The 23,819-nt window shown below is 35.3% G+C and overlaps 1 protein-coding gene across 9 annotated transcripts in view; it reads left to right on the top strand.

Moving 5' to 3' along the window:
* Positions 1-23,819, top strand: part of PRKD1 (protein kinase D1) — a 773,210-nt gene that overhangs the window by 728,593 nt on the left and 20,798 nt on the right. For 6 of the 9 annotated variants that reach the window (XM_081548073.1, XM_081548075.1, XM_081548071.1 and 3 more), the window contains 5 exons: positions 1,032-1,104; positions 3,657-3,763; positions 18,975-19,136; positions 19,696-19,794; positions 20,718-20,985. In XM_081548073.1, the coding sequence (XP_081404199.1) occupies positions 1,032-1,104; positions 3,657-3,763; positions 18,975-19,136; positions 19,696-19,794; positions 20,718-20,985 (709 nt within the window). Of the gene's footprint in view, positions 1-1,031; positions 1,105-3,656; positions 3,764-18,974; positions 19,137-19,695; positions 19,799-20,717; positions 20,986-23,819 lie in introns of all 9 variants that reach the window. The other 3 variants (XR_014070758.1, XR_014070757.1, XR_014070759.1) reach the window with 1 other exon arrangement.

Genomic DNA, 23,819 nt, shown 5'->3' on the forward strand with positions numbered 1-23,819 from the left:
TCTTCCACCCACAAATTCTAGGTGGCCATTGAGCTATCAGAAAAAAAATGAAGTAGTACTTGGACTCAGACTACTAGAGTAGTATTAATTTATTTTCTTGTCTTCAGACAACCTTGAACTCTGAACCATAGATACTCTGAAGGGATCACAGGATAGAGAACTTAGTTTTTTTCTGGAGGAAGGACAAAGGAAAAGGATAGGGAGATATAGAATATGCAAAGGGTAAGATGTGATGTAAAAGGACTTTTGGTTTTGAAAGGACAATGGTAAAAGGGTAGAGGATAGGCAGAAAATTCCATAGTATGTCATAGCAATACTGAAAGTGAAAAAGTATTACATTATACTTTCATGATTTCATCATCAAATCACAGATTGTAAACATAGTCATTTAAAACAGAATGCTTTCCTTAGCAATGATTATTTCAAAGAGGAAAAAGTAGATGCTTGGGAACTTGTAACCTCTATAAGTGGAAAAAGTGAAACAGTTTGGTCACCTTGTAAATGGTTGTTGTGTCTCTGGCTCATTCACAGGGTTTCAGCCCCTTTTCCTTCCAGTTAAATTCATCTGATGTAGATGATTGATAAAGAAGCAGCCTTACCATTTTAACCATAAAGAATGAAACGGTTGGAATCAGGACTCACACAGACTTGTGATTGGAAATAATGATTATTTAATGTGAAATGTCTAAATAACCATCTCAATAAGCAAATCCATTTTTAAATACTGGCATTATATATGTAAATGACATTATATAGTTTTAAGTCTTTTTTCCTCCCTAATGAAAACTATTTACTTGAACACTGAAAAATTTCTGCTGCTTAAGAGCAGAATAGTTTTCAAACATTACAACATTAAATTGAAGTGTGAGTTTTTAATATTATCATTATATTATAGATTTCATCCGGCGTTTAAATTGTTTATGTTTAAATTCATCAAGTATTAATGATATATTTAATAAAATTATAGAATTTATTAGGACTAATATGTTGTTCCACTTCATGTTTGGTTTTCTCTGGACTTGCACCTATAGGACATCAGCACAGTTTATCAGATTTTTCCTGATGAAGTACTGGGTTCTGGACAGTTTGGAATTGTGTATGGAGGTATGTTGATTCACCAAGTATTTTTATTAATTTAAAGTTTTGGCTACTTGTGTTAAGAAAATTAATATCTCCAAGAAGAATATAAAAATCTATATGTAGATGTGTTTTGTATGTTATGTCTTTCTGTGACCTACCTTTTTAAAAATTTCTCTTGAGGTGATTGCTACCTGGAAAATTAGCACATGTCTGTTTTTAAAGAGAAATTCTTCTACTCCTAAAAAATTTCTTTTGCTTAAATATTGACAAACTCTGTACACAATAATGGTTAAATACTGGTTTATACAGGCAAAATATTGAGAAACAAGGAAGCTGTAATTTGGAAACATTCTTTTTCCTCTTACCATATTTTGTCAGAACGCTATAGAAATCCATTCATATAACTAGGCAAAAACTAGTCTATTCTAGCATTTTTATTAGATGTTAGAATCTAAAATCTTCTATTCTAACATCTTTAGCAATGTTATGTGTTTTGTTAAGGTTTGCATTTTTTACATGTATGAAGTAAAGTATTATTAAATTTTTACATTTTTCTTATTCTCAGGTTATTTGGTGAATTTAGTTAAAACTTCTGTCTTAGATTCTAGTCAGTTCAATCACATTTTTCAAATCCTTGGGGAAGATATCAGTTTTTTTACCTGACCTGTAAAATGGCCTCATAACTTTCAATTACTTAATATAATCAGTAACAGATTATCTTTTTTCGAGATGGGGTGCTCTGAAATAATCACAATGTGTGATTCTATTACTTATCATAGTATAATATTGTGCTTTTTATTTAAAAGCTAATTAAATTCTACTCTCTTTTACAAAGTAATTTTGATTCTTACAAAATGTACGTATCATTTTTCTTTGACAGAAAACCTATCAGTGAGTCAGCAACCATTGTATTTTCTGTCAAGGCCTAACAGTGTGATAGGAGAGACTAAGTACAACACAGGGAATTGTTCTGCAGTGTAATAACTGCATGCATGAAAAAAAAATCATGGAGTATAAAGCGTGGTCTGTGCTTAGCCGCTCAGTCATGTCCAACTTTTTGAGACCCCATGGACTGTAGCCCACCAGGCTCCTCCGTCCATGGGAATTCTCCAGGCAAGAATACTGAAGTGGGTTGCCGTGCCCTTCTCCAGGGGATCTTCCCAACCCAGGGATCGAACCCAGGCCTCCCACATTGCAGGCAGATTCTTTACCATCTGAGCCACCAGGGAAGCCCAAGAATACTGGAGTGGGTAGCCAGTCCCTTCTCCAGGTCATCTTCCTGACCCAGGAATTGAACCAGGGTCTCCTGCATTGCAGGTGGATTCTTTACCAACTGAGCTACCAGAGAAGCCCATGAAGTATGGTAAATATACATAACTGAATATAGTGTGGGGGTGAAATGGGTAAGAAATGAGATTAGAGAAACCAGCAGGTGCCAGATGGTTTGTAACATCCAACAGTGAAGGAGCGGGTTTAGAAGGAGGCCTCCACAAGGAAGACTAGAAAGTTATACCTGGACTCATATAGATGAAGCAGATAAGAATCGTCACAGAAGATAGGCCAAGTGCCATAGAGACGGAAACATGGAGACTAAAAAAGCCACAGTATCACAGACAGTAGTTGCAGTAAAATCTGAGTTGGAATAGAGATTGCAGCCAGTCAAAGTAAAGAACATGAAAACAAGACAATAGTTTTGTCAATTGTGAAGGGAAGCATTCTCGGAGGAGTTGGAAGGAATAGTGAAAGTGGTTGTAGGGAGAAGGGACACTAGAATTACACCAAATGTAGAAATAGTAGAATTTCAAATTAGTTTATATGTGACCAAAAATAATGAGTAATTAGTTTCACTTTCAAATTCAATTAGCATTACTATATTCTGTATCTTCCATAATCTAGTAGTGTTGAAGTGAACAGCTTGAGGGGAGCCTTTGATTCCCTAGGTTTATTGTGAGAATTAAATTGGATATAATATATGTAAAGGGCTGTCAGATGATGACAATGATGATAATAATGATGATAACATGTTTTTTGAGTGTGTATAGTTATCTGGGCACGCTGTGTACCGTACATATCTTGTTACATCTAATTTTCACAACAGTGCTACCATTGAGGATGAGGAACTCAGAAACCTTTAATGGTTTGCTCAAGACCATGAAGCTATTAATGCCAAGATTTTTATTCTTTCTGTTACACTATAGATTAGTTTATCAGGACTTCATCCTTTCTTAAGGAGAGTACTTTTACCAGTGGTATTAATATTTTCCATATTAAGTAGCTCAATATCCTGTTTCTAAAATGTATGTTTTATAAGAAAATATCAGGTTGTTCATATGAATAGCTTTTAATGTCCTAATTCTTTTATGTTTTGAATTTGGCTAAGTTTATAGTGTATATTTGATCTACAATAATGGAGCTAAGAAATGAAATCTTGATGGGCAAAAGTCAGTGCTCACCAGAAATGTTAATTTTTTAAGTAAAACATTTTTATAATTCTAAAATGTCCTTATAAATTCTGATATTCTTCAATAGAGATGATATTTAATAAGATTATCTAATATTTCTTTTTTATTTTAAAGGAAAACATCGTAAAACAGGAAGAGATGTAGCTATTAAGATCATTGACAAGTTAAGGTTTCCAACAAAACAAGAAAGCCAGCTTCGTAATGAGGTTGCAATTCTTCAGGTACTTTTTGTATTTCATATGGGGGCTATAATATATCCCATTAACTTCTGCAAAACAAGAAAAGTTACCCATTATCTGTGGCATAGATGTTTAGGAACATGTTTAAATAAGTGAAAAGGCAGATCAAGCGTTAAACCACTGCCTGAGTGGTATCTTCCCCGAGACTAGGCAGCAGCTTTTCCTTTTTATGTGCTTAATTCTAGGTGTTAATGTGTTATTAATTCTCATTAAATGAATAATGTTTTAGCATTTGCCCATAGTGGACATGCTGCGACCATTTTGTTTTACATTATCAATGACCTTGCCTTCATAAACATTCCTCCTTTATGCTGTGATAATTATATGAATTGAGTATTTGTCATTATGTAGCTGTCAGCATATCAAGTAAAAGAGTAATACATGCCTGAGAATCAGATGATCTTGATCTTATTAATGTCTTCTTTGTGTCTCATTGTAAGCCTTTTATTTAATATTGAAACTGTTCCTTAACTCTTCTCATTTTTCAAGCCAGTCCCTTTTTAAAGCCAGAATTTGTTAATGAAAAGTATTATGTGATATACATAATTTTTTAAATTATTAAAACTTTTTATGCAGATCAAAAGGAAATGGAGCAGTTGTTTGCTAAATGTGGCCAACCTAGCTGTCCAGTCTGGACAGTTTAGATCCTTGATAAATGCCCATTTTTATATAACTTCCATAATTATCTACTTGTCATGCAAGCTGATCATAATTTCTAATTTATAGTTTTATTAAATAATTTTCATCTGAGTATTGCTAGCAAAACAAAACAGACTGCATTTCTTCATTTATTGTTTCATATAAATGCCATTTATTGAGTTTATACAATAAAAAAGTTGAAAAAGATATGATTTTCTGCCCTAAAGGATCTCATATGTACAGACAACCAAAATAATTGTTGCTGTACATTAAAAAATGATATAGACTTTTCTGAGACTCACATGTTCTAAAGATGGTGTTTTTGTGCTTTTGGACAACTAATGTAACACAAAGAACTACCACAGTGTTCTCTGGCTTCTTGGAAGAAGATAACCACAGATCTTAAGCTGACAATTCATGCATAGTTTAGTGCTTGCTACTCAGATTCTTTTGTAAAAAATTCTTGACAACATTGAGCTGTCACATCTGAAAACTTAGTGACACCTTTCCATACTTGGACCCCCCCTTCCAGTCTCCACCCTCATCTCATGTCCTGAAGGCCAACTCTTTTGCAGCCTTGCCACAGTTGGCATAAGGATAAGACATTTATCCTTCTTTACAGGACATAAGGGGAGTTTCAATTAACATGGTTATACCCTTCTACTTTTTACTGGAACTGCAGAGGAACGTCTAATTCGCTCTGTATAGCCCTTTAATTAGCTTTCTGAGCATGACAACATATTATCAGCTGCTGACTCTGTAGTAAGTTAGAAAAATAAAATATACCATAAGCTGACTCCATCTCCTTTGCAAAAGAGTAGCTGCAATCACAACTCAGGTGCAGTAAACATGCATTTGGCAAAAATTTCATTATAATGTGGTTTTCTATAAAAGATTTGGTTAGGTTGAAAGTCAGATTTTGTCCCTTGAGCATACGAAGAGTTTACGCAGTTCACATATTATGGCCTGAAATCTCAAGAATCCTCATCAGTTATCATTCATCCCCATTGTCCCCAGTCATTCTTCACTTCTTTCATCAACCTCATATTTATTGAGTACATATGATAAACTAAGCTCTGTTCTTGGCTCAGTGGGTACAGTGGGGACAAAGACACTCAAGTCCTTCCTGTCATGAGTCTTTAAATTGTATTTAAATTGTCTTTAAATTGTATTTTCAGGTTTACTTTAGTCTGATGTTTACAACATACTTATATATTGAATTTTTAATTACAAAACCTGTACAAGGAGTCTTATTAAAGCTTGGTTTATGTATATGAGGTTTGAGAGTTCATACTTTACCAAAAGTTGACATTTGTTTCAAACTTATTCACCAGAAATTAGTCTGATCTATATTCTCTTTTTCCCATAGCACTTACCATCTTCTAGCCTGTTACAGAATTTTATGTATTATATTTGCTGTGGGTTTCCTTCCCCATCCCCAGTCCCAATCCCTGCTCTAGAATATATATGTTTCGGAAGGGCAGATACTGTTATTTGCCAACAGTATCAAATAACTGATATATATCCCAAAATATATACTGATATATCCCAAACACCAAAAATTGTTCCTGACAAACATTAGATGTTTAGCAAATATTTGTTGGGTGAATGCTTGTTGAATTAAAACTGTACAGAGACATCATCCTGTCACATAAGAAGTCATAGTATCCAACTAGGAAGCAAATGTCTGGACTCTATTTGCTATTAATGGTTAATTGGTTAGTTAAGAATGATTGTGTGTTCTTTGAAAGCCCTCATTGCCCTGTTTTATATTTCTTATAAAAATAAGGAATTCATTTTTTAAACCTGAAAAGAAAATATGGTAATAAGTAGAGAGATGAGGGGAGGATTCTGACTCACTAACTGATATGTTCAAAAAAAGTACCGTGATTGAAAGCAGCTGAATGGTGCAGAAGATTTTCTTTTCCTAATCTTGAGGAGCAGAATCCTCCCCCTCTGGATATAAAAGTGATATGCAGAAACATTTGGTATCCTCTGCCCATGGTCTGTCACTTATAAAAGCTGGTTTCCTGGTTTTGCTTATACCTGGAGTCTGACTAGTTCTGCTCCATCCTGTTCTTCCTTCTGAGATTCTCTGGAGAGGACCAAGTGGGCTGGAAATGGCTGATGGGAGAAAATTCTCCTCATGTAGTTCTGTTAGGTTTTTTTTGTTGTTGAACTCTGATTTGTTTCTGTTTTTGTATTTTTTTAATTAAAAAAGCTTCTTAGCTTGTAGAGGACTTCAAAGTTGTAAAAATGAATGTGTGAAAAAGTAGGCTTCTCCTTTCTTTTTCTCGTTCATCTTCTTTACTGGGCAAAGGCTTTCAAGAGGCTGATTTAGTCATTAGAAAGCTACACTCTTTAGATATCTTTGAACAGTTGAAAAATTAAGGCAAGTGTGACTCTTTTGGCATAGTTATCCCTGATTTACATCATTGCAAATAGCTGTTTTCATTATATGCTTTGTTATTATATTTCAGAAGGATGATAAATTCATGTTGATGTTAAACTTCATTCAAAAATTCCCAAGAGATCTTATTTATAGTATGATTTTATAAGTTGTATCTTGATTTTTAAAAAAGGTAAATCTGAAATTTTTTTTTTTTCTATTCATATTAACAAAATAGGGATAAAAACATAGTTTATGATTATTGGGGATATCACAGAAAACTGACTTTTGTAAGAAGATGTAATTAATCTTAGAAGGCTTAGAAACTTACACTCTAAAGTAAGTGATACTGGCATGATATATTTAATACAATTTAAGTTATCAACATAGGCTTGTTCAGTCTAAATTCATTTTTATTTTCTCACATAATATCACTGCACAAAAGCTTTAGGATAATGCTAATGAATATATATAATTCTAATTGATATACTATTTTGTCTTTATCTTAAATATCAGCTTATTTTTTCCTAAGGAACAATACTAGGGCTTCTGTTTATGATACATTATATTAAAGCATTTTGTGTTAAAAAAAAAAAAGCATTTTGGAATAATAAAGGTGCTGAATACAGAATGTAGGAAAAGATATGTAAGAATTTTACAGGCCATAGATTAAGTATATTCCCTTGTACTTATCTCCTAAAATTCCATCATTCTTATTTCTCTGTTGTGAGGCTCTCTTCTTCCCATTAAAGTATCTCTTAACTTTAAAACAAAAGAGCAACAACAAACTGTGTTCTTGATTTGTCTAGGCCATCTCTCATGGCTACAGCACAGTTTATATTGATACACTTTAAATTTGTGCTCTCTGCTGCTTTCCATTCTTATTCATAAATATCTGTCTGGTTTTACACCTTTTTACAGTGTAAGGAACTTTTACCATACTCCTGTCTTCTACCTCTGTCCCAACTGTCACCCTTTGGCTATTTTTCAGTCTTTACCCTACCTGACTAGTCTCAGTGCTTCAGCAGCAGTGATCATTTGCTCCTTTCTAAGTCTCGCTCCTCACTTCCTCCCTGCACTCATCAGGCCCCCTTTCACCTTCCCTGACCTTCTTCCCTTCATCTACATGGTGTATGCTAATCTGGGACTTATTCCCAGAGTGAGCTCATCCACTTTAAGAGATTCATCTGTCATTATTTCTCAGGTTATTTCCTTAATTTATCTCGTGAGCTCTGTTCTTTCACAGACACTTCAGTCTCCTATTTCTGGCGTTATTAGGACATCTCCACTTTGCTGTGCCAGTCTTACCCACACCAACTAGCCAAAAACCAAATGATTATTCCTAATGTCTTTCCTGGCAAGTTATTCTCTAATTTTGTCCATTTTGCTATCATTTTTCCAGTTTCGAAGGAACTTCAATTAATTTCCTTCAATTAATAAATATATTAAGTCATTCAACAGTACTCTCGAAGCCCTTCCTTCTTTGATACAAAGCGATTTATTAGCTTGTGTAACAGTGAGTGAAACCTTTTAGAATACTTATCATATATTTGGACAGACAGATACAAGTAACTGCAAGTCAGGATAGCTGTGGAAACATAAAACATAGTGAAAGAAGTCATGGGTTATGGCAGAGGTCAGGGTACTGGAATGAGGGAGATTTCAAAGAGAATATGCTGCTGCTAAGTCGCTACAGTCGTGTCCGACTCTGTGCGACCCCATAAACGGCAGCCCACCAGGCTCCGCCGTCCCTAGGATTCTCCAGGCAAGAACACTGGAGTGGGTTGCCATTTCCTTCTCTAGTGCATGAAAGGGAAAAGTGAAAGTGAAGTCGCTCAGTCGTCCAACTCTTAGAGACCCCATGGACTGTAGCCTACCAGGCTCCTCCATCCATGGGATTTTCCAGGCAAGAGTACTGGAGTGGGGTGCCATTGCCTTCTCCGCAAAGAGAAATATAGCATTGGTGAAATCTTGATCAAGTCTTGATTTTTGGTGACCAAAGACATGTTGGAAGGGGTTATTAGGCTGAGGGGTCACCTTAATAAAATAAATACACTATGAAATATAAGTAGAAAACTAGATTATTTTGAAAGAGTGGCTTCAAACCACTTCATGTGGTTTGAAAAAATAATTCTAAAAATTCTTCAAATTCTAAACAGTTTTAGAATTCTCAGAAAGAATTCTAAAAATCTTTGTATCTGCTTGTATATTTTTAAGTTGACAGCTAAAACTATTTTGTCAGAAGTCCAAAGAATTTTAATTTTGTACTATAGTGAAACTACTGATATTTGAAAATAAAGCTGTTGTATAACTTATTTAAATATATGGATTACAATCTAAATATCAAAAAATTTTAAATCTTTAAACAATTATTTAAAAATTCATGCATAGGCTTTTTAAGCAATAGCATATTTTACAGTATTTTTGTTTTCTTTGACTACATTGTAGTTTTACCACAGAAATATATTCCATTATATATTTTTATACTTTAAAGTCTTTTATTGGTCCTCCTTTCATATTTATTTACAATAAAATTCATTGTATATTTAAAAATTTCTTGATTATAACACTGAATGTTTAAAGCATTCTCCTGAATTCATTTATCATTACAGTTATTAGTAAAACCTTTGTCTAGCAAGATAAATATTCTGTAAAGTTTGATCTATGCTTGTTAACATAAAAAATGAAATGTTACTGAAAGCACATTGTTTAATGAGGTTTATTTTTTTAGTATAGTTAATAAAATTTTAGGTGAGTATTATTTTTTGTTTAAATTAAACAGTTCAGCAATTTTATTCCTTTTGTTAAACTGTAGAAGCCAAGTTGTAAGCGCCACCCCCCCAAATAAGATAGAAACAGTCCAAGTGATTTATCTTCAGAAATTCATCCTCTTTTAACTCTCTCTATTAATAGATCCATTAAATGCCTCTGTGATTTTGGTGAAAGCATGCATTAGAAGCTAAGTTGCCAAAGAATTGAGTTCCAAGTTGTTAGAGTTACTCTGTTTATACCAACACAATATTTCTAAATTTCCCTTTATTTTTTTTCCTAGACAATTTTCTTCCCCATGGCAAGGTACCTTAGTAGTGTTTGGAATGTATAAGAAGCATACCTTCCTTTTGAAAAGTGGGAAAAAAAATTATTGTGAAAGACAACTTGAGGATTGAGAATTTGATGAATATGGAGATCTTCTCAAATAGATCTGTATTAGAAAGTTATTTATGGATTGTTAAGATTCATTCATTCAAAGTATAATTATTGAGTACTTCACATGTTCCAGGTAGTAGGGGTACAAATGGTAGTAGGGGTACAAATATAAACAAAGCAAATTTTCCTTAACACTATTCCTCTGTTTGCATATCTCTTAATCTTCCATTTCCCCAAGAGTTTGCCTCCCTTAATTTAGAGACTGCTGTGAAAGACAGAGTAAATTTAGGTAAGACAAGAAATGGCTTTTGTGAAAGTTCATGGAGAACCGTAGGTATCGTGCCAAGTCAACTGGATTTTATTATGCTTGGGTGATTGTGAATTATTGAAATATTTTCAAAAAAATTATTATGATCAGATCAGTATTGAGGGATGACATAGAGAAAAAAGTTTAAAGGCAAGAAAACTTTTTTGGAGGCTCTACTAGTTATAATAATCAAAGCTAGTTGTAACAGTCAAAACACCCCCATTCTGTATAAATAAGTAATTAAATTTTAGGCTCCAGTTAGAAAACTATGATATTTGATGAGAAGGAAGAGTTTGTAGATGGGCTGCTCATTGTTCCAGATGTTTCAGCTACCTCTAAAGCTTAGCCCTGGGAGGAAGATTGGGCATCGGGTGTGAAAGAAACCAGACAGTATGTCAGAGTGATACCTTTAAAGGCAAGATCAGGAGTGGAGTCGGTAACACAGAACAACACTGGGGTGGGGATGGGGGTGGTACACCAGCTTAAAAACAGATTAAGCTATAGGGAAGAAATTTTCTCAGTCAGGAAGGCAAGGAATCCAAATTGTCAATGTGGGTGTCGTAACAGGTATAGGGGACACTGGTGAGAAGACTGATGAGGCAGCATTCAGAAATCCGAGAACGTGCTCAGATGGGTCGTGAGAGTAAGCCGAGGAGGCTTAAGTAGCATAGGCCCTGATGCATACTAGTTAGAACAGGCAGCACTGGTTCTAAATGGATTTGAGTCCAAGGAAAATACTAAGGTAATAGATAGCATAATGTTTAAAGAGCATAGGTTCTGGGCTTAGACTGCCGGGGTTCTCACATCAGGCTTAAGAGTCTTAGGAGCTTGGATTATTTACTTAGTTTCTCTGAGCCTCAATTTCCTTATCCATAAAATTTTGTACAGATGTTATAAGAATTGAGTATGATAATTTGTTGAAATTCTTAGTTCCTGGCATATAGTAAAGATTGCATACTTATCTTACTATTAATAGTATTGACACCGCTTGTCTAGCTCCTAGGAATAATTTCAAATAACTTGATATTGAATTTCTTAAATAGAGAACATAGAGACATATAATTTGATGTTAACAAAGAGCACGGTTGACTCAAAACCTGGGGTACAGCTGAAAATATATTAACATATGCCTGGCCCCTAGTAAACACTCAGTAAATATTTGTTGAGCAAATTATATTGCCACAGCTGAAGGAAACAGAGTGGTACAGAATTGCAGAGCATGCCAGTAAGATAATAAAGTATACTTTACCTTCATTCCTTTCTGACTACAAAACATGGTAATTTATCTTCACAGAACAAGATTAAATATATATCTTGTAAATGCCTGGCTTTGTTCTCTTAGTCTAAAAAGATGATCAAGAGTAGGTGGAAATAATAAATCATAACAGGAAACCAGAGAATAATATTGCTAAGTATGAGTGGGAAAATGAAAATTTGCAGAAACTGGTGATTTTATTTAAAGCATGAAGGAGTCAACTTTTCTTTCTCAGGAGAGAAATATTCAAAAAGTGAGTACTTTATGTTTAATAAAAATTTATACTTCTGTTGTCTCACCTTATATGTTCATATTTCTTCAAATATTTTTTCTTTTTTATATTACTACGTGAACATTTTTCATAAAATGGTTTCTTTTGAAGACATGTTTTACAGCTCTAAAGTGGTCTTGTTATCTTCTGCATGCTCCAAAAAAATAAAGTCTGTAAATTATGTATATTTGTGTCTAAAATAGAAGAAAAAACTTTTTAAAATCTATTATAATAAAAAGAAAACAAACTTGAAAAATTTTCTGACTAGATATTGTGTTCCATAACAATTTAGTCATAATGACAACTTAGTGTCAGATGGCCAGGTTCCAGTCAGAACTTTTCATTTTTTTCATAAGTTTCTTTTAATCTTGGTTTCCTTAATTATGGATTAGAATTCATCTGACTAGATGTGCTTGCTTCACAGGAATGTTTTATGGGGGTTGAATTAAATAATACATAAAGTGTTTTTAATGTTTTAATATTTATTTTTGTTTATTTATTTGGCTGCACCAGGTCTATTTTATTTATTGCTTATTTGGTTTATTTTTGGCACACAGGATCTTAGGTCTTCATCATGGCATGCAGGATCTTTAGTTGCCGCATGCATTCTCTTAATTGTGGCATGTGGGATCTAGTTCCCTGACCAGGGTTTGAACTCAGCCCCCCTGCATTGAGAGTGCAGAGTCAGCCTCTGGACCACCAGGGAAGTCCCTAAAGTGTTTTTTAAAATCAATGTTCCCCAGCGTATTTTTGGAAGATCATGTCTTCTGAGTTCCTTCATGGAAGAAGGTGAGGATTAAGATGTGCTCAAACAGAAAGCTTAGAAAATACTGCATACTACATCCAGGTCATCTACATCTTGGAAGTGAATAGTCTTTCACTTAAAGATTCTGAGATGCCCCATAATTAAGAATCTGTTCAGTTTTGATAATATGCCATCAAAGTGCTGCAAAATCCTTATACAATGTAAGATAACACAATCTGACTTTTTGCACATGACGTTCTGTCCTCTAACCCTGTCCAGTACACCTGGTATGCTCACTCCAGTTCCCAGTATCCAGTACTTAAGACTTCAGATAGATTATGTGTCTGTACAGGTCATTTAACCTCATGATAGAATGTTATGCTTTCTGGAGTGGTGACATCTCAGTATAGTAATTGGGTTACAGTGATACACTTTGTTAAAGGTTACACTTTAAATCTAACATCAGGATGAGATTGGATTCATGTGTTCATGTTTCCAGCCAGGTAGGTTAGCAGGAAATAAAAAAGTGTTCTAGATGTGTGTCTATTGTCATGCATTTGTAGCAAATAGAAAAAAAATTCAGCTATTTAATCCAATTTTTAACTTTTATGTACAGTAAACACACCTTGATCTACAAATTCCAACTTCCTTATTTTAACATGCCATTCTTTTAATTCATGCCTTTTCACTAAACACAGATTGAGTAATGGCATGGAGGAAAGAGGGTCACACTTTATGGGTGGAATATTTACTAACACTGATTTTTTTTTTTTTTTAAGTAACAATCACTTACTGATTTTATGTCTTTTAAATCTTTGTTCTTATTCTCAAATATTGCATCCTTTTGCCTAAATTCAGCTTGAAACTCTGGCCTTGGCCAGGAGTTTGGGGGTAGATACCTAGATGTGTACAGTATTCTTGCTGTGTAAGGGCCTTTCATTTGGTAGAAGTCACTCCCTCGACTCTCCAAAATTATAGTAACAACTTCAGGCATATACAGACAGTGCCAGTGGAACCTCAGTGTATGAGTCCACATGGTGGGTTTAGGAATCTAGATTTTGCTTTTAAGATTTCCCATTCATACCCCCTAAAAGATTCCTGGTGATGAGTAGAAAATAGCACATATTTTTATACTAATTCTACCTGGTGAAAAGGCTAGAAATGTGAGAGGTGATGGGAGGGTTTTAAAAGTATATTTTTTGCATACTCCTCTCTCTCTGCATTCAGTCTCTTCTCCTTTTATAAGAAAAGGAGAGAACTCATTCTGTTTATCATGTGTCTGCATGGCCTTGAAATTAAAGCTAGATTAAAGTAGTTCCAGAAAATATGAAGTTCAGAATGATTGAGAGGGTTATAGATAGGTTTATGGATATATGTGAATACAGGAATCATATATCAGGCCTCACCTGATTTTTTTTCTTCTATGCAAATATTGAACTGATTCTTTAAAAAATTGTTCTTGGGCCAGTGTTACTTAATAGGATGCACAGAACTTGTAGCTAACTTAAGATGGAAAAAATAATGGTAAATTGTGCATTGTAAGCTAGCCATCTAAAAGCTGACTCCCCTTCTTGATATCCAGACACAAAATATGTATTGTATTAACAGCTAATGGAGATGCTTCAACTTATTTCTTCCACAAAATTTTGAACTATTTAAACCAGAGTCAATCTGAGCTAATTAATGCCACACAAAAATATAATATTACATTGCGAGTTCTGATGGATGGTATATACAAACAGTTCTACCAGGAGTGATCAGATCATTTCTGAGTTCACAGAGTCTAATAGGTTAAATTTGGTTAAATTGATCTAAATGTCAGCCTGTGATTCACAGGAGGGTGGATTGTTACATCTGGTCTTACTGAAGTAATATTGGTGCATTTATTCCTCTGACATTATATGTTAGCTTTATTGGTTCTGAGTTATTAACTGTGTACATTCCCAAAATGTTACCTCCTAAAAGATAACTACTAGAGTATGAAACTGTTTATAAATTGTAGACTTTTGTCAACTGAACATGAAATAAGGACACATTTGCATGCAACAACCAAATGATCCCCACCCCATATTAAGTCAGGAGGGCTCTCATGTGGTGTAACACAGCCCTCACCTGTTGACATCAGAGTAGAAGCACCTCTGTCATCACTGAAGTTTAAAAATACAGCATGAGGGAAGATGTTATTGTTGTTTAGTCACTAAGTCATGCCCAACTCTTTTGCAACTCCATGGACTGTAGCCCACCAGGCTCCTCCATCCCTGGGTTTCTCCAGGCAAGAATACTGGAGTGGGTTGCCATTCCTTCTCCAGGGGAGCTTCCTGACCCAGGGATCTAACTCGCGTCCCCTAAATTGGCAGGCAGATTCTTTACCATTGAGCCATAAGGGAAGCCCATGAGGGAAGATGCATGCATGCTGCATGCTAAGTTGCTTCAGTCATGTCCGACTCTCTGTGACCCTGTGGACTATAACCCACCAGGTTCCTCTGTCCATGGGATTCTCCAGGCAAGAATTCTAGAGTGAGTTGCCATGTCCTCCTCCAGGGGATCTTCCTGACCCAGGGATTGAACCTGCATTTCTTCAATCTGCTGCATCGGCAGGCGGGTTCTTTACCATTAGAGCCACCTAGGAAGATAGGAGAGGACAAATTAGAAGGCGTAAGTGTGGGCTTCATACTTAATGTAACTTCCTTTAGGTGAAAGACAAAAGGAAATTTTCTTTTCTTCCACTTTAAACTTCTGGTTATCAAACTGAAGAGAGAATTGAGGCGAGATAGCTGAGTTTACCTCATTAATTTGGGTATTATCCTTCACACATCTTCTTATAATCATCTCCTCTCTACACTGACTTTTTAGCAACTATCAAGGTATCGTTACATGCTATATCCCCTTCATAAGGTATTAAGTGATTGTGATTTCTAGGGTCAGTAAGTGAAGCATAAATTTTAAAAGACTTGAATACTGAGTAATGAGAAAATGTATAGGATGGTGTGTTCTTTCAGTTCAGGAGTGACTGTCAACAGAGCCATTGCCATGTTGCTGTACCTCACTTCCCCGTCCTTGCCGCTGTACACCACTGTGCTGGCGCTCCGTGTGCTATGTAGAACTTCGATCCTGGATTCCTCACTTTCAGTTTTCTTCCTTTCTGTCTCAGTATGACCTAAATCACTTAGTCATTTGATAGAAAAGTAGTCAGAAGTTCCCACATTAAGGCTGACTCCTAAATAACCTGTTGAATAGATATATTGAATCTAATTTTTCTCTCTCCTACCTCTCATATATTTGTGTATAATAATCCTGAAGGTAGAAGAAGGGGAAAATATGACATTAATTTACCACAGCTAGGTGTTTGGAATGAATTCACAATGTTAGGTTTACAATCAGTTCAGTTCAGTTCAGTCGCTCAGTCTTGTCCGACTCTTTGCGACCCCATGAACCACAGCACGCCAGGCCTCCTGTCCATCACTAACTCCCTAAGTCCACCCAAACCCATGTCCATCGAGTCAGTGATGCCATCCAGCCATCTCATCCTCTGTCGTCCCCTTCTCCTGCTGCCCTCAATTTTTCCCAGCATCAGGATCTTTTCCAACGAGTCAGCTCTTGGCATCAGCTGGCCAAAGTATTAGAGTTTCAGCTTCAACATCAGTCCTTCCAATGAACCACCAGGACTGATCTCCTTTAGGATGGACTGGTTGGATCTCCTTGCAGTCCAAGGGACTCTCAAGAGTCTTCTCCAACACCACAGTTCAAAAGCATCAATTCTTCGGTGCTCAGCTTTCTTCATAGGTTTAAAATAAAGCAACACTATTAGAATTAAAGATTATAAGTAAAATAACCCTCAATGCAAATCTAAAACGTGTAATATAAAATAGAATACATGTATAAACTAAAATTTTTAATTAAATGTTATTTATAAAGTATTACTGCTTTTATAAAATCGTTTGCTTTTAATGACTAGCTTCCATTAATTACATAAGAACTCTCTAGGCAGTTTGAGTCAGAAAATTTTTGTCTTGATCTCCAAATGGCATTTCCTCCCAGACTTCAAAATAACTCATATTCACCCCATGGATATGTCATCAATCTGTAATGTGTGAATGGACACTGTTCTTTCCTATACTTGACCAAATGTTTCATATCCTGAAAATTAGATTACTTAAATGCAACAAACAGATGGCCACAAAGTCCTGTAGTAGCTTACTCTGCCATGAAATTTATTATCCAAATCTCTGAGTTAGGCCTGAGAAGTTAACAAAAGTTCCTTCTGAACACTACTATGCCATAGTTGATGTTATAATCATCAAACCATTTTTAAGTTAATTAATTTACTTTAGTCTTTAAAAGGAAATTTTTGAAAAGCTATTTCATAGTTTCTATAAAAAGTTAACATTGTGAACAAGTCACGTCAGCTACTTTGGTTAAAGCTCATCTTAGATTTGATCTTAAGGTATTAAAAAGGTAATATGAATGATACATGATACAAAATAGTAACTTTAATTTTTTTCCCTCTCTTTAGTCTTCACGTATCTTCTCTAGGCTAAGTATAGAGATTTTTTGTTAATGAAGACATGATTCTGTATATTCTGCTTTCTTTTGTTATTGTCAAATGTAAAAGCAAGTTTGGTCATTTGATTGAGTGTAAAAGCATACAGCTTTTGAGTAGGCATATGTGATGGCTTTGTCTCAACCATACATAATGAAGTCAAAAAGTATCAACTTATTATATATCAGCTATGCAGAAAAAATAAAGTCATTTTGCTATTAGAAAGGCTTTTCAGCTACCATTCAATGTATTTTTTAGCAAACCTGTAAAACGTAAAGGTTTTGGTGAAAGATCAAGGACCACGTGCAGTGAATGTAGGAGCTGAAACTTTTCCAAGACACATTTCTTTTACCAGTTGTGTTCACGTGACCTTTAATTCAATGAATTCATTCAATATACTTTATTTCCTAAAATATATACCTAAGTATATTCAAATTCCTTTACCAAGAAATAGCCAAATTTTCCTCTTTTATGTAAAGAAGCTATTAGAGGATGTTTGTACAGTCCTTCAGAGTTCACGGGGAAATCGTTGACAGAAAACAATCTCATTAATTCATTTTATACTTTTGGTCTGAAACATTCTGGAAAAATACTAATTAAATAAGCACATGTTAAAGTCCCATCTGATGTCTGAGGCAGAGAGCAGAATTGCCAGAGTAGTGAATGGGGTTGTCACACAGCGAGGCAGGTTCTCGTCATGGGAGCTCCTGCCAACCGTAGCGTATGTCCGTGTTGAGTCAGTGCCAGGCTCTCTGTACTGAGGAGTAGCTTGGAGGACAGTGACAGGGCAAATTCACTCGTGTCCCTCCACTGCTCACCACCCAGCATCTGTCTGTGAGGTCTGAAGACTGAGCCATTTCAGGTTTCCAGTAATTTGTGAAAATTTCATTTCGCATTTAATTTTATGGCTGACTAAAGATTTTTTCCCTTGGAATAAAGGATTTATTTTCTTCCCCGTGTTCAGCTGTCAACACATTTAAGTCAGACTGTGTTTTTTTCTTTTAGTAATTTTTATTCAAGATGATTGTTTTTTTCCCATTTTTCATTGAAATATTAGTGGAATATATAACAGTTCTTTTAATGTTAGGATTTTTTGTTGTGTGCAGGAAAAAAAATAAAGGTCAAATGATCAAAGGCTTTTGTTGACGACCCCAGACCAACATTCAGAGTTAAGCATCATTACAAGGGCCCATCTAATGTTAAGAGTAATTTTACTTGACATGTGTGGCAATTAACATGTCAAACCAAATGCAGCCTATCATTATTGGCCATTAGTTTATTGTGAAAATATTTATTGAGTGCTTGAGAACTATGAAGCACTACCACATAGCATGATGTCTTGAACAAAACAGGGGCTCAATAATATTTGCTGTTTTCATGGGGATCTTTACTCTTGTGTAAGAGCTTTTGTGGCAAACTAGAGCAGCCTCCGAGAGCACAGCAGCTCCAAAAGGTTCTGATTAATGTGCTTCACCAGTGCAGTCAGATGCACTCCGTGAACATATTTCATCTTGTCCACATTAAATTTCTACCAAGTGTGTACGGATGGCCTGGTAAACTTATTTAGGACAGCCTGCTTAATATTGGAAATGATCTTAAGAAACTACAGATTTCTCAATATGATATTCTAATTAAAACCTAATTAGCAATTCACTGTGCTGGAATTTTGATTTATAGCATAGAAAAAAATATTCACTGTGCACAGAAAGTCAAGATGTATTTTTTGGAGACATTAGAATTTCAAAAATATAAGGCAGCACATGTGGAATTTAGAGGTGTTAAAATCTTAAGTGTGGGTTTCTCCGTAGCTTTAAGCTTGAACAGTTTTGTATAATCAGTGAGCTTGCCAAACAGTATCAAAAAACTCATTTTCTTCAAGTGCTTTATTTATCTTTAATAGAACCTTCATCACCCTGGTGTTGTAAATTTGGAGTGTATGTTTGAGACGCCTGAAAGAGTGTTTGTTGTTATGGAAAAACTCCATGGAGACATGCTGGAGATGATCTTGTCAAGTGAAAAGGGCAGGTTGCCAGAGCACATAACGAAGTTTTTAATTACTCAGGTAAGAAATCAATTAGAGTCAGGAAATAAAAAAGGTAATATTTAATATCAGATGTTATCACTGTTTAACTAGAGCTTTCCAGCCCTGTTGTTTAGTCCCTACCTCCAGAGTCTGAACTACATTAAAAAAAAAAAAAAAAGTTGGAATGGCTTATTGTATTATCTAATTTATATCTGTAGTAGTCAGGGCTTAGGATAGTACCAGATGAATAATGTGTATACAGGCCAAGGTATTAAAACTGCTCATGAAATTTTAAAATGCACCGTGGCTGAGTCCGGAATCTTTGAAAATATTCAGGAATGTGTATCCTGTTAGATACCATTGAATTCTTTTATCTTTACCTGTTTTGGTTGCCATCTGGTTACCATAATATAGTACTTTTTCCAATAAAGTTTCCTTAGGAACATGCTAGCTTATTTCAGGGTCTGAAGCATAAAGAAATGTCACTGTTCATTTTGAGTTTTCTCTTGACCCTCTAAATTTATGCCCTAGTAGAGAACATTTTGAAACAGCCTTTTAGATTAAAATAAGATGATGTTGATAATTTTCTCCTTTATAGATACTTGTGGCTTTGCGGCATCTACACTTTAAAAATATTGTTCATTGTGACCTCAAACCAGAAAACGTGTTGCTGGCATCAGCTGATCCTTTCCCTCAGGCAAGTATGAAAGCCTCTCTCAGCGAAAAGGCAGCCGACAGCATCACTGGCTCCCTCGCTGCATTCTGTCACCCTTTCTCCTCAAAACTTTCACTGTCTGTTTTCATCCATTTGTTCCCTTCTTGTAGTATGGGGACTGCCTTTGTCATTCTGCATCTCAGTTCAGCCTGCCTTTATAATGCAGTGCACACCAGGCCTCTCACCCTGCTTCTGCTGCTGTGGTGTGGACATCCTGGAGAACGGGCAGCACTAGGTCACTGCTGGGAGCACTGGCCTCAGAGGGAGACAACTGTGGAGTCCAGGGATGCTACCAGCTCTCTGATGTTAGGCAGGGGGTTGCAGTTCAGTGTTGGTCCCAGGGATGAAGACAGAAGTTTCTTCTTTTCCTCAACTCAGAGAATGCAAAACAACTGGATCTCTTTCCAGAGACCCTTGTGTCTGAAGTGACCTGACCAAGGTGGCTGTTCTGTGTTGCTTCCGTGAAGCCCTCAGATCCTGGCTACCTGTCCATGCAGAGCTAATTTTTAGGATATTGTGGATGATGGCATGTGCTTATCCTTCAACCTTTATTTATAATAAGTCCTTGAGTTAAATCCATCACTTTGCATGATGTTTTCTTGCCTTGTAAAACAGAATAACCTACTTTTATGTATACATATTTTCACTTTTGTCTTTCAGTTCTAGGGAGGAGGAAGGGAAAATGTTTAGATGATATTTTTATGAATAAAAATATACTTTTGTGTCTTTTCATAAATTGCTATCCTCAAGTACATAAAATGGAAAATCGCTATTAGTTCTACCATGAGAAATCCATACAATATATATAAAGTATTATAGTTCTTTTTTAGCTGTTGTGGACCAAGACACAGACTTACACACAAATTTGTGACCTGACCGTATCTTCAAACCATTATTATCAACAGGTGAAACTTTGTGATTTTGGTTTTGCCCGGATCATTGGCGAGAAGTCTTTCCGGAGGTCAGTGGTGGGTACCCCGGCTTACCTGGCTCCCGAGGTTCTGAGGAACAAGGGCTATAATCGCTCTCTAGACATGTGGTCTGTTGGGGTCATCATCTATGTAAGCTTAAGTGGCACGTTCCCATTTAATGAAGAGGAGGACATTCACGACCAAATCCAGAATGCAGCTTTCATGTATCCGCCGAACCCTTGGAAGGAAATCTCTCACGAAGGTAATATCTCCTATTCAGAAGTGATAATGATTTCCTCATTAAGCGTTACATTATTAATTCAGTCATGAAATTTAAATTGATAAATGCTCATGGCAAATTGCCCACCAGAGTAAGGGCACAAATTGATTGAGGTGGGTTGAGAAGTAAAGGAAATGGAGACAAAAATATCTACTGGTGAAACTTACATATAGAGAAATTAAGAAATACAAATTAAGAGGTAAATGAAATAAAGAGAAACTGTTCATCATTGGTTATTTCCTAAGAACTTATGAATATTTATACGTAGATATAATGGCAATACTTGATCTTTACTAACAGTAATCTTCGATTTACTATATGCCTATTTATGTTTTAAGCACTTTTAACTTACGGTGGACACAAGAACCTTATGATACTGATATTTTAGTTATCACATTACATATATTAGTTACCAAGTTCTTTGTATACCGTTTTCCTGTATGTGACTTTAGAGCATGTATATAATATTTTATTTAGTCATTTCCCTAGTGTTATACTTTAGATTATTTCTGTTTATTCAGTGTTAGATAACTTTCATGTATAATTTCTTATATCCTAATGATTTTTTAGGGTAGATTATCTTGGCAGTGTTGCATTATTTAAAATTATAAGTTCTCCTTAATAAATATTTACTTCTTAAAGGGAGAGTGATAGATAGTTTAAAAAGAAGTGGTGGGGCTAGTCAGGGTAGAGAAAATGGCTCACTGCATGCTTCACGAAGGAGTTCCTCATTAACATACTTTGGAGTTTATTTAATTCTCACCCCAAAAAATCCTTAAGATAGATTTTACTATTATATCTAGATTTCAAGCAAGGACATTGAGGCAAAAGGAGTGAACACCCCACCAAAATCACAAAGCTGGTAAATGGCAGAGCGAGAATTTATACTCAGATGGTCTGAGCATCCATTCTTTAACCCTTAGTTGTGCTTCCTTTTTAGTTTTCAGGCAACATTTCGTTCTAAGTTTGTTGAGACTTTTTAACCACTTAAAAAGGCAATTACATTCGTAGATAAATATCTGTTTGATACCTGTTATTACACATGGTGGTATAGAAATTGGAAAAGAGCATGTATAAACTGCCTGGATAATTAGTTCTTAGACTACTGTTCATTGTAAATGGCACAATCCGTCCATTATCAAAGCTTTGAGTTACTATTGGCTGCAACTTTCTTTAAATTTTATTGAAATATAGTTGATTTACAATGTTGTGTTAATTTCTTCTATGCAGTAAAGTGACTCACTTTTATATGTATATATAAATTTTTTTTCATATTATTTTCCATTATAATTTGTCACAGGATATTGAATATAGCTCTCTGTGCTACACAGTAGGACCTTGTTTATCCATCGTAAATATATAATAGTTTGCCTCTCCTAATGCCAAACTCCCATTCCTTCCTTCCCCTACTTTCCCTCCACCTTGGCTACCACAGTTTTGTTCTCTATATCTGTGAGTCTGTTTTTGTTTCACAGATATGTTGATTTTTATCATGTTTTAGATTCCACATATAAGTGATTATCATACGGTATTTGTCTTTCTCTGACTTACTTCACTTAGTGTGATAATTTCTGTGTCTGTCCGTGTTTGTGTAAGAGGCATTATTGCATTCTTCTTGATGGCTGAGTAATATTCCATTGTGTATATATACTTATCTTCTTTATCTATTTATCTGTTGATGGACATTTAGGTTGCTTCTATGTCTTGGCTATTGTAAATAGTGCTGCTGTTAACATAGGGGTGCATATATCTTTTTGAATAATAGTTTTGTATGGGTATATACACAGGAGTAGGTTGCTGGATCATATGGCAACTCTGTTTTTTAGTTTTTTGAGGAACCTCCATCACGCTCTCCACAGTGGCTGCACCAATTTACATTCGCACCACAGTGTAGGAGGGTTCCCCTTTTTCCATATCCTCTCCAGCATTTATTATTTGTAGACTTTTTGATGATGACCATTCCGACTGGTACCTCACTGTAGTTTTGACTTTGACTAACATTGTCTAATTAGCTGAAATTATGGCTAGGTGGATATATCTTAATGGAATCTTTGACCTTCAAAAGAACTACCAAGGAGCTGAAAGACTAATGAAATATATTTAGGATAAGTCAACAGAGGCAAAAAGGGAAGTATAATTCTTTTTCCTATCCAGGAGGCAGAAAAGAGGGAATTGTCAAATAACCTTGTGACCTGAACTTGCTGGGGAACATTACCTTTAAATGCAGTTAGCATTATATTTGATACCTGTAATCTAGAAATCCAGTAAAAATAACTTGATGTTGTTAACCACAGTGCAAATGTGAAATATCTCTACAGCCAGTCAGACATTTTCCTGTTCTGCAGGAATATTTGGAAAATTAGGAAAATACCTAATTTAACCTTCACATTAAAATGTTTTTTTCCTTGGAGTAGTAGAGTACTTTGCTTGAAGAAGTGGAACAAATCATGCCTGGTCTCTGGTATCATGTAAATATGCTGGCCTTCTATGTGGATGTAATCTTCTTAGCTATAGGCTGTGAATGTTTAATTATCACTTGTATTAGCAGAAGAATGGATATCAACAGCTCAAGGAACTTTTGCTGGGAAACTACAATATACATGTGTAAGTAATGTGAAAGTAAAAGACAAAACATAAAATATCTTTCAAACAACGTGAAAGTTTGTAGGGGAGATGAGTTATATGAACTTGGGAAAATGATCGTATATTTTCTTGAATTGTTAGCTTGGTATAAAATCAGGGTCTCCAAGTTCAGAGGAGAAGGAATCACTGTGGACTTGACTAGTCAGAATTGAATTTTCAGAGGAGATGGAACT

Source organism: Giraffa tippelskirchi, chromosome 12 (genome assembly GCF_054371585.1).
Source record: "Giraffa tippelskirchi isolate mGirTip1 chromosome 12, T2T-mGirTip1v1.2.pri, whole genome shotgun sequence".
Classification (NCBI taxonomy): domain Eukaryota; kingdom Metazoa; phylum Chordata; class Mammalia; order Artiodactyla; family Giraffidae; genus Giraffa; species Giraffa tippelskirchi.